General features: G+C 43.0%; 1 protein-coding gene across 1 annotated transcript in view; it reads left to right on the top strand.

The window, feature by feature from the left end:
- The window catches only part of LOC147706375 (cadherin-like protein 26), a 359,502-nt gene extending 347,736 nt beyond the window's left edge, over positions 1–11,766 (top strand). Inside the window, exon 20 of the mRNA XM_086932874.1 lies at positions 7,742–11,766. Within this exon, the coding sequence (XP_086789000.1) occupies positions 7,742–7,990 (249 nt within the window). The 3' untranslated portion in view covers positions 7,991–11,766. The remainder of the gene's footprint in view (positions 1–7,741) is intronic.
- Positions 11,767–16,082: the final 4,316 nt, after the last annotated feature.

The following is a 16,082-nucleotide window of genomic DNA, read 5'->3' as shown; positions in this document are numbered from 1 at the left end:
TTTTGTAGAGACCTAAAGACTTGGCTCTTTAATCAATAGATCATTTCTCTGGCATTCTTTCTCTCTGTTTTTGACGTTCCATAGCACCGGGAAACCTACGGGTAGCTGTTGCTCTGAATAAATTTACTTAACATAACATAACATCATTGGAGATAGCGGGCTCCCCTGCTGGATCCTCCTGAGCAGAATCTATTCATCAGATATTCACCCGCCTGTCCTCACCCTAGCTGTGGGCATGTCCTGTGCCAAATTATGACCCAAACCCCATGCGTTTCATCATTCACATAGGCAGTCCCATGACACTGTATTGAATGGCTGTTCAATGATGATCACTGACAGTGCTAACGGTTCCGGAGACCCCCTGCACTGAGGATAGGACATGGATTAATCATCATATGTTGTGCATTGTGCTCTTACCTAGCACAAAACGAGATTCGTCCATGTTTATCAGTGTACCCATGACCCTGAGCATCCAATTGGCCAGAGCTTTGCTGAGTATTTTCACATTGGTGTTCAGCTTAAATAAGGGACAGTAAGATGTCAGGAATGTCAGATCTCTTCCCCCTTCAGAATTAGTTAAATTAAAGCTCATCGAATGGACTTAGGGAGGATACCCATATCCTCAATATCAATGAAGTTTGAGTTGTGGCGCAGCGGCCAGGGCAACTGATGCCAGACGCTGGGGATCAAGGTTCAAACCCCGGCACCGGCGGCAGGAGTCTGCACAGCACCATGTGACTTTGGGCAATAGCTCGCTTAATCTTCCCAACGGCCCCCAGCGCCGGGATGCCTACGGGTAGCTATGCCCTTTACAAATACTGTACTTTTTTTTTAACCTGAAGAAGCTCCTTAGACATAAATCTGCCAGCAGTCCATCTGTGCCAGTGGTTTTCTGTTTCACCATGTTGTTGATGGCTTCCCGAAGCTCTTCAGCCATGAGTGGGCTGTCCATATAATTCCTCTGGCATGTAATAAGGTTGGAAAGCTTATGCCAGCTAGATAAAGGAGTATTCCATCCCTAGGAATGTCCCGAGCATAAACATTCAATATTGTTTACAGGTGGTATTGATCCCTGCTCTTGAAACAATGTCAGGTCCCCCTTCTTTCCGTAGTTTCAAAATATGGGTGTGGGGCATTTCCTGTTTGAGGCACAATGCCAGGAATCCGCTCAATATATCCTCTTCCATATGAAGCCTCTGCTGATGTTGAGAAAGGGTATACTTGGCCAGCACATCACAGCACATCCCAGGTGTCTGCTAGCCTGTGTTTAGTTTCAAGAATATCAAGCATAATTCTGACCACCCATAACATGAGATAAAGAGTCCCCTCTAAAGGAAACTTCATAAGTTTCCTACTGAGCAGCTCTCATACTTACAGTGTTACGGTTAATGGCAAAAAACTGTAATAAAATCACAGACATGAGACACAAAGGGGTATGCCCCAAGCCTCCACCCTCAGTCTCCATAGTGGGATCCTGGGAAGGGACCGGCTCTGTTGGATTTGCAGCACCAGGGTTGAATGATCTGAAAGAAACTTATTTATGTAGAAAGCAGCACCAACCCCTCTTGTACAAATCACAGTAGTCAGGATAAAGTCCAGTCTGCTATACATGGCATGACTTAGGAAGTTGCAAAAAACACAGTTGATGGACAGAATGTAGAACAATGTCATACATTCAACCCAGTACAAGGATCTGGGCCTAAATCCATCGTTTTCTTGCACTCCCCACCACCCTGGGTTAGACACTGGCTATATGCAAATCAGCTCTGACCCTGTGCCTCATGGGAACAGTCCAGTCCGAACTACCAAGCCATGTCTTTCCCAGACCGGAATCAAGCATCAAAGGACCGGTTTCTGGCTATCAGCCTTCATTCAGCCTGGATAGCTTGACTCCAGTGGTGTGGAGAACCTGGGACTCACGTCTGAGTATACCCAGCCCACTCGGGGTGAGTCCCTTGCTCACTGCACCATCAGGATTCAAGCAAGCCGGGCCGAAGACGGCTGTAATGCCAGAAACCGGTCCCCGGAAGCTTGTTTCCTTTCCAGTATAAGTATTGGCTTGGTAGTTTGGTCTGCCCTGTTCCCATGATGCACTGGGCCAGGGACAGACTAATTTGCATGTAGCCAGGTTCTGAGCTGGGATGGTGCAGTGAGCTAAAAAACGGTGATGGATCAAGCCCTGATCTTTGGACTGGGTAGGAGTGGTCTGCTTAATTCAGACACTCTGTCCATCACCACCCCCTTTTCTGAACCATGACTTAGGAAGTGGCACAAATATTGCTTGGTGGACAGGTTCTGAAACCCCAAGACTTCCATTAAGTCTAAGTCCAGTAAGACTTGTTTAAGTAGAACGATAATTCCCAGCTTCAATTCCTCCCTGAGTGGGTATCTGTTTACTTGTCAGTGAAGGACATAAGTAAAGTTGCCTGTCCAGAGAAACTGTCTGTGAATACGATGGGCTACTAAAAGCATGATGTTGTTGAAAAAGACTGTGTTGGGTGTGTAAATATTAACTAAACAAGTATCTGTTCAATCTAATATGCACCACACCAATAAATATATGCCCATAGGATCAGAGATAATCTTTTTTCAGAGGAAGGGAATCCCAGCAGCTATCTAAATCAAGACTCCTCGAGAATAAGAAGAGTAACAGGGCCCAGCTAAAACTGCAATTACTTGATTTTCAAAGTGAGAAGTGTCTAGTTGACGTACTACCCTGAGGACAGTCTCTATGTCACTATAGTTGAGAAATTTAGCTCTGATCACTGTGCATTGGGCGGTGGCCCAATGTGCCCTCTTTGATTGCTAACAGGCTCCTAAAGAACGTGAAAGGTGGGTGGTTGGTTGGTTGAGTGAGTGAAAGGACTGATGAATAGGTGTCTGAGTGAAAGGGTGGATATGTGTGTGGATGGGTGGATGAATGAATGAGTAAAGAGATTAATGTAAGGATGGATGAGTGCAAGAATGAACGGATAAGTGAAAGGGAGGGTGGATGAAGGACAGAGGGTGGGTGGATGGATGAAAGGGTGAATGGATGGATGAGTGAAAGGGTGGATGGATGATGAGAAAGGATGGATGGATCAGTGAAAAGGGGGTTGGATGAGTGGAGTGGAAGTGTGGATAGATGGATAGAAATGAAAGGGTAGATAGATGGATGAGCAAAAGGAGAGATGGATGAGAAAAGGGATAGATGCTGGGATGCTATGATCCCCCCAACTTTAGAAACCACAGCGGGTGGAATTCTTGATGGGCCTCTTCTGTCTGCAATTTGACAGACAAAGGAAAGGATAGATGAAGGGATGTGTTAGTCAAAGGGTAGATGGATGGGTGAGTGAAAGGATGGATGGGTGGGTAGATGGATGGATAGATGATAGATGATGGTTAGGTGGAGTTCTTGATGGGCCTCTTCTGTCTGCAATTTGACAGACAAAGGAAAGGATAGATGAAGGGATGTGTTAGTCAAAGGGTAGATGGATATGTGAGTGAAAGGATGGATGGATGGGTAGATGGATGGATAGATGACTCAAAGGATGGATGAGTTAAAGAATGGATGGATGAGTGAAAGGGAAGGTGGAGGTATTGATAGATGATATGATTGAAAAGGAGAATGGAAAGATGTATGGATGGAAAGGGTAGATGGATACATGGATTGAAAGGCTGAATGAATGAGCACAAAGATAAATTGATTAGTGAAAGAGTTGATGGATGAGTGATAGGATGGATGAGTGAAAGAATGGATGGATGAGTGATGGGTAGGGTGGCTGAATGAAAGGGTGGGTGGATCAATGAGTGAAAGAATGAATGGATGAGTGAGTGGATGGATGAGTGAAATGGTAAATGGATGGTTAAGTGTTTAAGTGGAAGGATGAGTAAAGATATGGATGATTGGATGGCTAAGTGAAAAGATGGATGGATGAGTGAGTGAAAGGGTGGATGTATGGATGGGGTGCACGGATGAATTAATGGAGTGAAAGAATGAATGGATGTAGTGAAAGGGGAGATGGATGAATGACAGTAAGGATTAGTGGGAGGATGTATGTGGAGATGTATGATTGAAAGGGTGGATGAATTGGTAGATGGATGGATAGGTTTGGATATGCCTGCATAAGTTTGAATATGGTTGGGCGGACGGATGGAATGGTGAAAGACTGAATAATAGATGAAAGAATGAATGGATGACAGATAGTAAAGGTGAAATTGTGGATATCATCAGTTGGATGGAAGAATGAATGGATAGATACTTAGATGGAAGAGACAAGAGAGCTCATCTGGGGAGGGTCGTGAGGACTTGCTTCATTTGCTTGGTGCCATAAAAGCTTTGGTTCATAGTGGGGGGGTATTTAAATGTCACCTTCATAGCACCAGCATCAGGTAGTGGATGCTCCAATGATGTCATACAAAGGGCCCATGCCTTCAGTGCCGGGTGCCTGTGACAGCACCGACTCCGTCTCTTCCGAGGCAGCCGCCTCCCACATCGTGATGCAGCCTGTTCTCGTGCTGGAGGTAATGCTGGGGGGCCAGGGCCCATGTTTCATCCTGCGTGGCCTCAACCGCTTTGAATTCATGCTCCAGCTAGCCAATTCCAACAGCAGGGCTCAGTTGTGTAGACTGTTCCACTGCATGCAGCTGCCCGCCGAGCTCCGCCCAAGGCACTTCAATAGTCCTGCTGGCAAGGTGAGTGGGATATGCCGGATCCCGGTGTACGTGTGTCTGGCTGGCCATCTTTGTAGTCCACACCACTCTGCTACTTTAACCATAGTGGTTTTCACAGTAAAAACAAACATCTCTGCTGCAAATCACACTGCTCAACCTGATGCATAAACACTAGGGGTGGGCGTAACTGGCGTAATTCTCTCTAGTATAATTTCCGCAAAATTACTCTGAATCATGTGTACCTGTGTGGGAAATATAATCCAGCATTTAGGGCTGTTTTCTTAGTGCAGATTCACACTTGTGCCTAAAGGGATGCTGAGGATGCATTTTCTCATAAGCAAATAGCACTGCATGCTACAGGGCATGAGCAGCAGTATCCAGCAGCCACTCACTCTCTCTTAGTTGGTTGTTCCTGTGCTCTTGCGGTAATATTTCTGCCCTAAACTATTCTTAAATACTCAAGCTGGTGAAAACACATAATATTGGTAACTTCGCATCACAAGTGCAATGCGCAATTACTAAAATTACTCTGGCATAGTTAACATGTCTTCCAGGCATTAATAAGCACTATAAACATTACAATCCTAGTGAGTCCCTCCTTGTTTATTTTGTTTTGCCTGGATGAAAGGAGCTGGCGGTAATCATCAAGGCAAAAGTGTGATCTTGATTTTCAGCAATCACACTAGCCGAGCCCAGAATGTTACTGGTAAAAAACACCTGCACATATGTTATGTTGCTATGTACATAAAAAGCAAAATGAAGACAATTCGAGTAACATCTGTTTGTATCGGTTCATTTCATAGAGTGTCTGCAGGCATCAACATATTAGAAATTAAAATTAGGCAAATAGACAGCATGACAGTAAGTATACTGGCCTATAAACTGAGAGCTGGATTTTTTTTTAAAAAAACAGCAAAGGATCATTTTGTGAACATTTGGAAAATCAGGCGGCATATAAAGTAGAAATATTTTAGAGATTTTTGGGAGGAGAGCAGATTTTGAGCAATCAGCAGCAGCTTCTCCATTTGGGAGAGGAGCGTCACATTGCCCCCACTGTATGTGCAGCAAAAGTGAAAAATAAAATGGTAATAAGATGAATTTATTACCCTTTTATTTGTTCCTCTGCCAGCCCAAGCTGTGAGTGCAGGACGGGGCCATCGCCAGGGCCGGACTGGTCATAGTGGGCACTGGGCAATCCCCCGGTGCCACGCACGGGTGGGGGCCGGTTTGGGCCCCCTAGGGGCCGTTTTTGTTACAGGGCCGTTTTTGCAACATAGCTGCAACATTGGCCCAGTAATAAAATCGGCCGAAAACCGGCCCTGGTAAAGAGCGCAGCGGCACCCACAACCCCCCGGGCGGAGGGAGCGGTGGGGGGGCGGCCGAGCACTTTGCCATGGACGGTTTTGGTTCCCAGTCCGGCCCTGACCATTGCTGCAGATTGGCAGCAGGAAGTGGTGGCTGGCTACAGCAGTTTAAATTGCATGTCACTTTGGCCTGCTGTCTCGTGACATGCACACTTTAAAATTCTCCAACCAGGTAAACTTAGGACTTGAAACTTCACAGCAGAGGCTCTGGGTAATATTCACCATACAAGATGGATTTCAGGCTTAAAATGCCTTCCTAGGCTTCTGGCTGATGAAGATGGCCTCAAAGAATTAGGGCAAGTGAACAGATCTAGTAGAGTAGCCAGAACACTTAATGCAGAGGCGATACTATCCCAATCCAGTCAGAGGTATTCATCAGTGTCCATAGCGTCTTTCAATGCCAGATTATCATTAGAATTAGACAGATGTACAGAGAAAACCCTCGTGTCAATAATGCATAGGTGGGAAGAAATGATGAACAAGGAATAAGGATATAATGTAATCGACAAGAGGGAAGGCCCAGGACTGAGCCTCAGGCATTCCTGTCATCAGTGATTGAAATGAAAAGGGACCGGATGGCTCTGTGAATATTTTTTGTGTATGATGACTGGTTTGATTTTGTTAATAAAGTGTATTTAAGAGAGGTTGTTTAACTTAGTCAAGACACATCACTATGAATGTAGGATAAAGACTAATGATATAGCGGAGGATGAACATTTAGTATTGATACAGAGTGGGTACACTTGGTACAGTATGGGACTGACCTGTAGGGCAACCAGGCAGTGCCTGATGGGCTCGTCTGACAGACCAGACTGTGGGACATTTTTTACTAGTTTGTAGGACAGGTTTATGGCAAGGTGGGCTGGTTTTTACTGTTGAATTATCTGATATTACAACAAGCACTGCCTGCACCAAACGCGAATGCATGCAGCCACCCATATCTTGCAAAATACCTACCTCGTGTACCTTTACAATTTCAATCCTGTCTTTATTTACAAATGTTGCCACTTTTTATCTATCTGGTTTGCTAATTGGGGCCCTTTTATTTTGGTGACTGGGGCTATTTTCTGTCCCAGTCTGACTCTAACTTAGTTCATCTGTTTAGTATGGATACTGTAGCTTGTGTGTGTGTGGGGGGAGGGGCTGGAAAGACTAGCACTCACTGGAAGAAATACAGGTATCCACTTTACTAGTATCCACATGAACATCGCCGTACTGCTTTTATGATTCCACAAGCCCTGTTCACTAGAGCCTTCAGTGATACACAGCGGGGCATGGATCCAGCTCTTCTGGTCCTCCGTCCAAAAGTCACACAACATATACCACATGAATTATGGGTTGCTTTGTCAACATATGAAGAAAGTGAACCCTTATGCAGGTCATACTAAAGGGATCATTGGGGATGATAGGATGATGGGTTGCATTCTTTTAAGTGTCCACCGGTGGCAGTGTAGTTTAATGCTTAAATGTTCATAGTCAAAGTTAACTTCCTTCGGCATTTGTTAATGTTTACCTGCCAGGATGTGTATTAATGATTTTATTCAGGACTACCTTGTTGGTAGATAATCGCATAGTTTGAATTTGGAGGTACGTCCCCACTTACACTGACCTTTAAGTCACTTTGTAGTTCAAAGTGCTCCAGAAAAATTTTCAGTAAAATAGTTGTCTATTAGTAATCTAAATCTGTGTACTTTATCATTTTTGGTATTTGTATTTTCCACCAGACTCTGCACAATTCCTCTACCGATGAGGCTATCCAAGAAAATTACAAGCCCCGTGTCTTCGCGGAAGAAGGCGAATGGTCGAGAGCCTCATCCCTGGAAACAATCAGCATGGAAGGCAGTAACTTCAATCTTGACCGTCTCCACTACCTTGGCTCCAAATTCAACATCCTTGAACATATCTGCACCCAGGAAATAGAAATAAAATCTCAGTCTGAAGAAAATGAAGAGCCACGTTCTACTTCGATCTAACAAATTGGTGATCACATTTCTATGAGGAGATGCGGACGCGCATCGAGTTGAGTGATGTTGAGTAGTACACCTGATGCATGGTGGCCAGGCACCGGCCTGGAGGTCCTTTCCTAGAAGCATCGTCTGGCATCTCATGGCACACACTTTCGAATTTGCAAAATTTTGCATTTATTGCTTTCGGGAAAAGCTGCCTTTCCATTTTTAAGACCTATTGAGTGGATAACAATGATTGGTGGAATGGTGCATCATCATCAAACACACATGACTCACAAAGACACAGATGGTGTGGGCTCTGTCATAGTCTAAATTGTTTTTACTTTCCTTTAATTTAAGGATGTTATCCTAAATCAGCATCTCCTTGTTGGAACTTGGGTAGAGAATTGTGTATATGCACTGATGGGTAAATAGGGTCTTTCTTTTCTTTTTCTCCCACATTATTCCTAGCCTGGGAGTCACAATCTTTTATGGAAAGGGCTCAGTCCCCTAACCAAGGATACACCGGAGGATCTACGGACTGATATACTTTTGATGCTGGATTCTGCTAGATTGCCATTCACCCCAAGACTGCACTCCTGTAAAACAATATCACTGTGTCAATTACTTGCTTTGCCATAGAGCTAGGAGACCAGCATATTTCACTTGCAGGGACTTTCTAGTATTTCAAAATTTGTTTTTGTTTATTTGTCAAAAATATTAAAATCACATCTAGTGACGCGTTTGAACAATTTGACAAGAAGTTGAGTGAGAACAACTGATCTATGGATCAGTATCTGCAATGTCACCATTCTAACATGAAAAAAATTGAAAGGAAGAAAAACAGATGGTATTCCCCTAATCAGAGTTTTTGTCACTCCTTTGTAAATGAGAAGCTTTCAATGGCAGGTGAGGATGGAATGATGCTGTTTGCTGTAACACCACTAATGACTCTTCTCCTGGTTGAGAGTGTCCTGTTAGTGTCAAATCCTCCACTATCTCCAGGCAACTCCGGGCCATATTTATCATTATTTCAGGCAACGGAACCCAGCAAGACACCTTACTGTACTGTGCTGGACTACGTGTAAGAGAGAAAGGGGAGGAATGCATCATGTCTATCAGTGTGCTGGCGCACACACATCTACCCAACGACAACACAATTACCCTTGCAACAATCAGCAAGGGTCCCTGCGTTACAGTCATGATTGTTTTTGTGCAGGAAGGGACACCTTTCTGCACCAAAAAAAACCTATAAGGCTTTTTCCTCTTCCCACATATGCTGCAGAATACAACACAGCTAGCAAGTATAAAAAAAGGAGAAATAAAGATATATTTCTCCTCATTATACCTCCCCTGGAAAGGCCTGGCATTCTGACACATTTTCAAATCTATAACAACAAACAATAACTGTGGGTCTGCATAAAACTAAGGACTCTGTATATGAAGAAGTGTCAACCAAGTTGTAAAGTACAAAAGGGACTAATCACTCTGTGATATATGTACCCATCAGTTACGCACTCTGAAACGCCCTGTTGTCATCATTTGGGCAATTTCACAAAGTGGTATGTCCACATTGCACATACCACTAGTCAACACACAGTGGTAACCGGAAGCAGTGCTCAAAACAATATGTGTGAGTGAAAGTGTAAAGATAAAAATGGATAGTGGAAACACAATTAATTTTAATGAAAAAGTAACCACTTCCAAGATTAAAAACCAAATAGGTGCAAAGTAACAGTAGTTTATAACAAATATCCACTATTTCAAATCTACCACTCACAGTACATTTGGGAATGCATCAGAATCCATCAGTGGATTTGTGGGAACAGCCATGGTACGACTCCCTGGGGAAGAGTAACGTAAGGCAGCAACTCGTGCCATCTTGTGTTTCTCCAGATTTATCAAGTCACGCAGGGACACGCAAAGTAGCCTTACTTACTTTGGTAAATCTCATCTAGATTGTGTGTCGCCCTTGCATTACCTTGTGAGGCACAAGGGTAATGCAAAACTTTGATAAATATGCCCCTAAATACAGAGCAGAGTCTGCCAGCTGAGTTTCCACCATATTACTAATGGGGGAGAAAATTCAGCCAGTAGATTCTGCTCTATATTTTGCTATTCCTCCGGAAATTTGAGGATGATTCATTTTATTAACAATGTAATCAGGACTTCTCTTCAAATCTGTCTTTGCTCTCAGAGCTTGATTACCAGAATGTGCCATTACAAATCCATTGAATGCAATACCAGTATTACTATGAAATAGTTCTAATGTTGAGCACGTTTACCTGGGCATACCAAAGTACAAAAAATGTAATTGTTGTGTTTGCAGTGTTTATACAGAATAAGTAGTTAATTGATTTTGTCAACCTTCTCGTTCTGAAATTAATTAATTGAGAAGATTGTTCTTATTTCCTTTAAATTACCGTGTTGTTGACACATTCTATGTTCTCTAATAGGCGTGGGATTATGTTGTGATCAATTTCTGTGCATGCTGACTACCTCACATTTTTTGACAAACTCTCTAATTTTTTACCTGTATGAGCTCTCAAATGCTGGAAGCTTACCAGTCTCTGCTCCACTTGTCCACCGACTCCTGGGATGGATTTTCAAGCCTATGACTTGACCACCCCTTTCTCTAGCTTCAATGAGTGGCACATGCGCCTTTGTGGACATCATCATCAAAGTTCCAAAAGGCCAGAATGATGGCCGGTGAGGCCCAATTACCAACCCTGCAAGCAGGGGAGGGCAGTGTTATGTTATGTTATGTTAAAAAGTTTTATATAGCGCACAGCTGCCCCAGCATAGGGGCGTCCCGGCGCTAAGGCAAGGGTCTATAGCTGTATCTCTGGAGACCCTCAAGGAGAACAAACATGGTGGGCTCATTTAGTTATATTTATGTCAGTAATAGCTAAGGTTTTCTTTAAATTGGTACTAAAAGTGGGGTTGGATACACAGTCATTCCAATGCATGTTATCATTGATAAATAACTTATTTTAATTAGTGGAAATTAAATAGAATTGTGAATGAAATAAAGACATGTGCTTACATTGAAGTAAACAAATGTTACCAACATTTTTTTTAAACTCCACACATGCACACATGTGTGGTCAAAAACAATGTGTGGATTAGAAGGCAAATCTAGCCTCTTCTTGATGGGACTTTGTTAAAATGTGTGCCTTTGAGGAGAACCTTATAGGTGTTATTGCTCACAAACTCTACATTTAATATATGATGCCTATCTAAGACCAGGGAAGGGGGCAAAGGTCTGGCTGACATATTCTTTATGCACTGTTCCTGGCATTCTGGTACTTTTGTGTAGATATTATGGTCCTCTGCATCCCACTCCACAAACACAGATGGAGAAACATTTTAGTTGGCCACACTTCTAACAGCCTCCGTTCATTGAGGCCTGAGAGCTCTCAAGAAAAGCCCAAGACCTGAAGGAGGAGTTAGGGATAAAAGAGAAAACCCTCCACTCATGAAGTCTTAATGACTTGGATAGTGATACTGAAAATCTTCTATCCTTGTAGGGCTAGCATCTCAGATTGACAGAGAAAAGCCAGAGACTTTCTACTGTTAGCAGAGGACACCCACCTTCTTCCTGTTGGCTTCTATAGGTCAGTGGACTACATGTTATTTGTATGGAAGTGCATACTGTGTTAGCACTATAATTGTGTTTGGTGTGCTGTTGTGGCACCAAAATATGTTATGATCTTCTGATTTTGTGTGGCTCTTTTTTCAATTGTCCTACTACCCAAAATGTAAATAAAAGACACGTTCTTTATAAAAGATATATTTCTGAATGGACATTGAGCCATTTGTAATCACTTGTGTCAGAGGTTTTCTGAGTTCTAAATCCTTGCCCATATTCTGGAGTAAACCATGACTGCTTGCTTCTCCTATGCTGGTGAGTCAAGTGTACAAAGAGAGCAGTTTGGTTATCCAGGTGGAGTGCAATAGGACATGAGCTGCTGGGGTGTAAGTGGATAATGACAGACTCATTTACACCTCACAATGTTCACACTGGCCTGGGTGAAATGTATATCATGCTGGCGTGATTTGCCTAATTCCGAAATTTTCAGTTATGCTTGTTACCTGAAATTCTTAAAATGAAGCCATTGTACAACTTTGCATAATTACGCCCCATTCGTGGTAACAACACACAGCAAAATCACCACTTTACCGCAAATGCATGGAAACCACAGCACACAATTGACTGTTGTTTGCAGTGCTTTTGTTTAAATGCGTACTTGCGCCAAAAGATAGGATGTATTTCACGCTAAAATAAAGTGCAAGACGGCACATTTGCATTTCATGTAATTACATGGAATTTCAGTATATTGTGCCAAATTTTGCTTAATTACACAAAAGCAAATTATGTGAATTTTGCATACCAATATGCTCGACTTACTTGCGTAATTCAGTGCAGCGTTATCATGCAGAATTGCTTAAGAATTCTGCGAAATTGTGGATCTTTATGTGAGAAAAATAATGTTGCGTTTAGCACTATTTCTTAGCACAAAAATTCCCTCTCGCATCCAAATGGGCTTGAGAATTCATTTTATGCTAAGAAATGGCTCTAAATGCAACGGAACACGAATAGCAAGCACCAGGGGCTTAATAGATGTGCTCCTGGGTAGGTAGAAGATCACTGTCCACAATATGCTTTTTTATTTTTACTGCTTGCCACGCTAAACTATTTTTCTTTCTGCTTTCTCTGACATATTGGACCATTATAGATTGTTGTCTACTCTCTCTTTTTCTGGTAGTTCTGGAACTGCTCTTTCCTTGTTCTCTTCCTATTTCTATGATCATAAATATTCTGCTTCTCATCCAAATATTGTACCACAGGATTAGGCACTGCCATTTGTTTTTTTATCTATACATTCCCACTATATGACATCTTTGCTTCTTTTAATCTTTCTTACCATTTCTATGCTCATGAGTCTCTGCTTTTTTATCTCCCATTTGTCTTTCACCTCTACACTTCATGATACCTCGCCTTCTCTCTATCTCCAATAAATTCTTTCAAGTGCTATACTTCAACCTGTTAAAATACATTTGATGACATTCAGGATTATTTATTATGAACTGGGTAATGTGCAACATTTCTATAAGAATGTATTTCTTGGAAATAAATTACTTTTGGTTTGATTTGATATGATTTTATTACACTTCAACCTGTTTCTTTCCTGGAGCCTTTCCTCGCTATTCCACCTCCCCTTCAATCTTTTTTACCCCATCACATCACTTTGATTCTAATATTTCTATCCTTATTTCCACCATTTCCCGCTTGTGACAATTAATAATGTTTACAAGATTTACCCACACTACGCATTGCTGGTCTCAAAAGCTCTCATTCATACCCTTATTGTAGCCCATCTTGACTTTAATTTAACCCAATTGATTACTTTTCCTGCCCTCAGGATATCTGGTCAAGGGACTGGTGGCAGCCTTCTCTTGGGGAATGCCCCCTCCCACGCCAGTATGGCAAGAACTTAGGGGTGATAATGGACACTACCCTTTCCTTTGACCATCAGGTCAATAGGACTGTTTCCACCTGTTGTGGCATTATCAGAATTCCTAGAAAGATCTCCCATTATCTTTCCCCTGATGCTCGGAAACAGGCTACGGTGGCATTAGTTTCCTCCAGACTGGAATATGAAAAGGCCTTTTATTTGGGCATCAACAAGAGTCTTCTCCATCGTTTTCAAATGGTCCAGAATGCTGCGGAAAAGATGGTTTTGAACCTCCCTAGACTTGCCTCAGCTTCGGCAGCTCGGGAGAATTTACACTGGCTTCCCATACATTGTAGGATCACCTTTCAAATTCTATGTCTGTCTCATGGAGCCTTTTATGGCACTGGTCCGGAGGGTATTAAGTTACTTGCACATCTTTATACCCCCAGTAAACCTCTTCGCTCCTCTAATAAAAACTTTTTTGTGGTCCCTAGGTTTGTAAGGGCAAAATGGGGAGGTAGAGTGTTTTCCACTGTGGCGCCCAGATTGCGGAACTCTCTCCCCCCTGAGCTTATAGGGCAATCCTCTCTCTGTTCCGCAAGGCCTTGAACATCTGGCTTTTTTCTGAGGCGTATTTGTAAAGCTGACCCCTTTGATTGTGTATTGGATGACCTGCGTTAGCGCCTTGATGCCCTTGGGCTAAGTTGCGCTTTATACGTTTTTGTTCATTCATTCAATCATACTTCCCTGCCCATCTAAAATTGTGGAGGTTACTCTGACGTCTGTCTTCTCTTTATACTGCCTGCCATTTGTGAACTCTTTTCTCATCTATTTTCACTTGCTTCCTTTGTCTTTGTCTTTAGAGGTCCAAGCTATTGAGCAAAAAAGCTCAGCTGGTATCTGCCTTGAAGGACCGTAAGATCTATTAATAGTTCTCGCCTCACTCCTCTCAGAGTGCGCACTGTCAATAACGGTAGAATATCTTTTTCTTTTCTCGCTCCCTCCATCTGGAATAAACTGCCTTTATACTTATGCATCATCTCTGATCACAACTGCTTTCGTAGGAGGTTAAAAACATGGATGTTCGATCATTAGTTTGGTTACTATTCTTTTTCCAGCCGATAATCCTGAGTTGTCCGCAAGAGCTATGAGACTTTCGGGTGATTTGTGTGCTAAACAAATGCTTGTGATTTGATTTCCATCTCCAATTATATTTCTAATGCCTAATTTTTGAATGTGTCCACAGTGTGCCCTCGTGATATCATTCTATTGTATAGATATAAATTCAATTGCGCTCTCTCTTTCTGATCGCCACTCATTCAAATATGTTGCTGTTTTACCTTCTACGCTTTGGAACTTCCTTCCTCTTTTTGTATTGTGCCACTTTGGGCCTCTTTGATGTTGCATCTTCTTCATTATGCATTCACCAACCAGTTTTTAGGTCTCCCATAAAAGAGAATGTATGATAGCGGTCTATTATTGAAGAACTTTTGCAGTGGCAGCCGCCACAAACAAAAAGTGGTGAGCGGATTGAGGGGGTATGGTGGGGAGCACAGGAGGAGGAGCGCTCAGTTAGAGGAGACTTACCTTTAGCTGACTGCCTCCTTGCACCTCGGTCTTCCTGTGCTTCCTGGTCCCTGCAGACACTGGGACAGCATCACAGGCTCCATGTGCAATCCCCATGCTGCTCTCATTCCATGAAAGTAGCACAGGAATTGTAGTGAGCGGCCTGGTTTGATGCTCCGCTCAGGAACAGGGAGTCTGTGCTGTACAGCTGGGTTGAAGAAACCTAAGTGTGCATGTGTATTTGGCCATCCTAAGACAGCTGGCCAAACACACATGAACACCTTGAAGTGCAACAACCAGTCATCCTCCCCCCCTCCCATGGCCCCAGCCTCACCCCTCCCTACACAGGCTGCAGGAAAATAAAATGATGATAAAATATTGTTTTACTTTTCAGCTGCTGTCTCCGAGCTAGTGGGGCAATGCTCCACTGCCATAGCAGGAGAGCCGCACCTGACCTATTGTGAAAACTACATTGGAGCAGGTCATTACACATGATTGGATGGATTCTAATCCATCCCACTTCCTTGATTCTGATTCGATGGCTTTTCTCCCTTTTATTGTGCTTTTGACACAGGTGTAACAGTCAGGCTTAGTGATGTATGTGATTGAGAGAGCCATTCCAGTGTTCGTGTGCAGCCCCCATTCTTCTCTAGTATTAAACGTCAGGAAATACAACCATTCCATCATGGCCGCCACCTTTGAGAGCTGAAGCACACGTCTTTCAGCTTCAGTGTTTTTGTTTTTTCAGGGCCACTTGTTAGTGACAGCCTGTAGCTACAAGTTGGTGATTTAAGTTGTGGTGTAAGCTGGTGTAATCAGTGTTACCCCCTAGTCTACAACAGGCTTAGCCTGTGTTGCCTCTATCCTCTAGTGTGCTGTCTTCGTTGATGTTGTTTTGAACTACTATCCCTCAGGTTCATTACTTTTATTGTACCTTACAAAATGGCATCACTTTGACTTTAGTAGACAGAGTGGCGAGTGTAAACTGGAATGTCCAGCCTTCCGCTGCACATTAGCAGACCGGTCTGGGTGTTGCGAGTTAACCCGGGTCAGGCACATGCTCAGGAGCCAAAGAGAGGGCCTCATTGATTAAC

The sequence above is a fragment of the Lissotriton vulgaris genome, chromosome 7, assembly GCF_964263255.1.
Source record: "Lissotriton vulgaris chromosome 7, aLisVul1.2, whole genome shotgun sequence".
Taxonomy (NCBI): domain Eukaryota; kingdom Metazoa; phylum Chordata; class Amphibia; order Caudata; family Salamandridae; genus Lissotriton; species Lissotriton vulgaris.
This window is presented reverse-complemented; position numbering and strand designations above follow the sequence as displayed.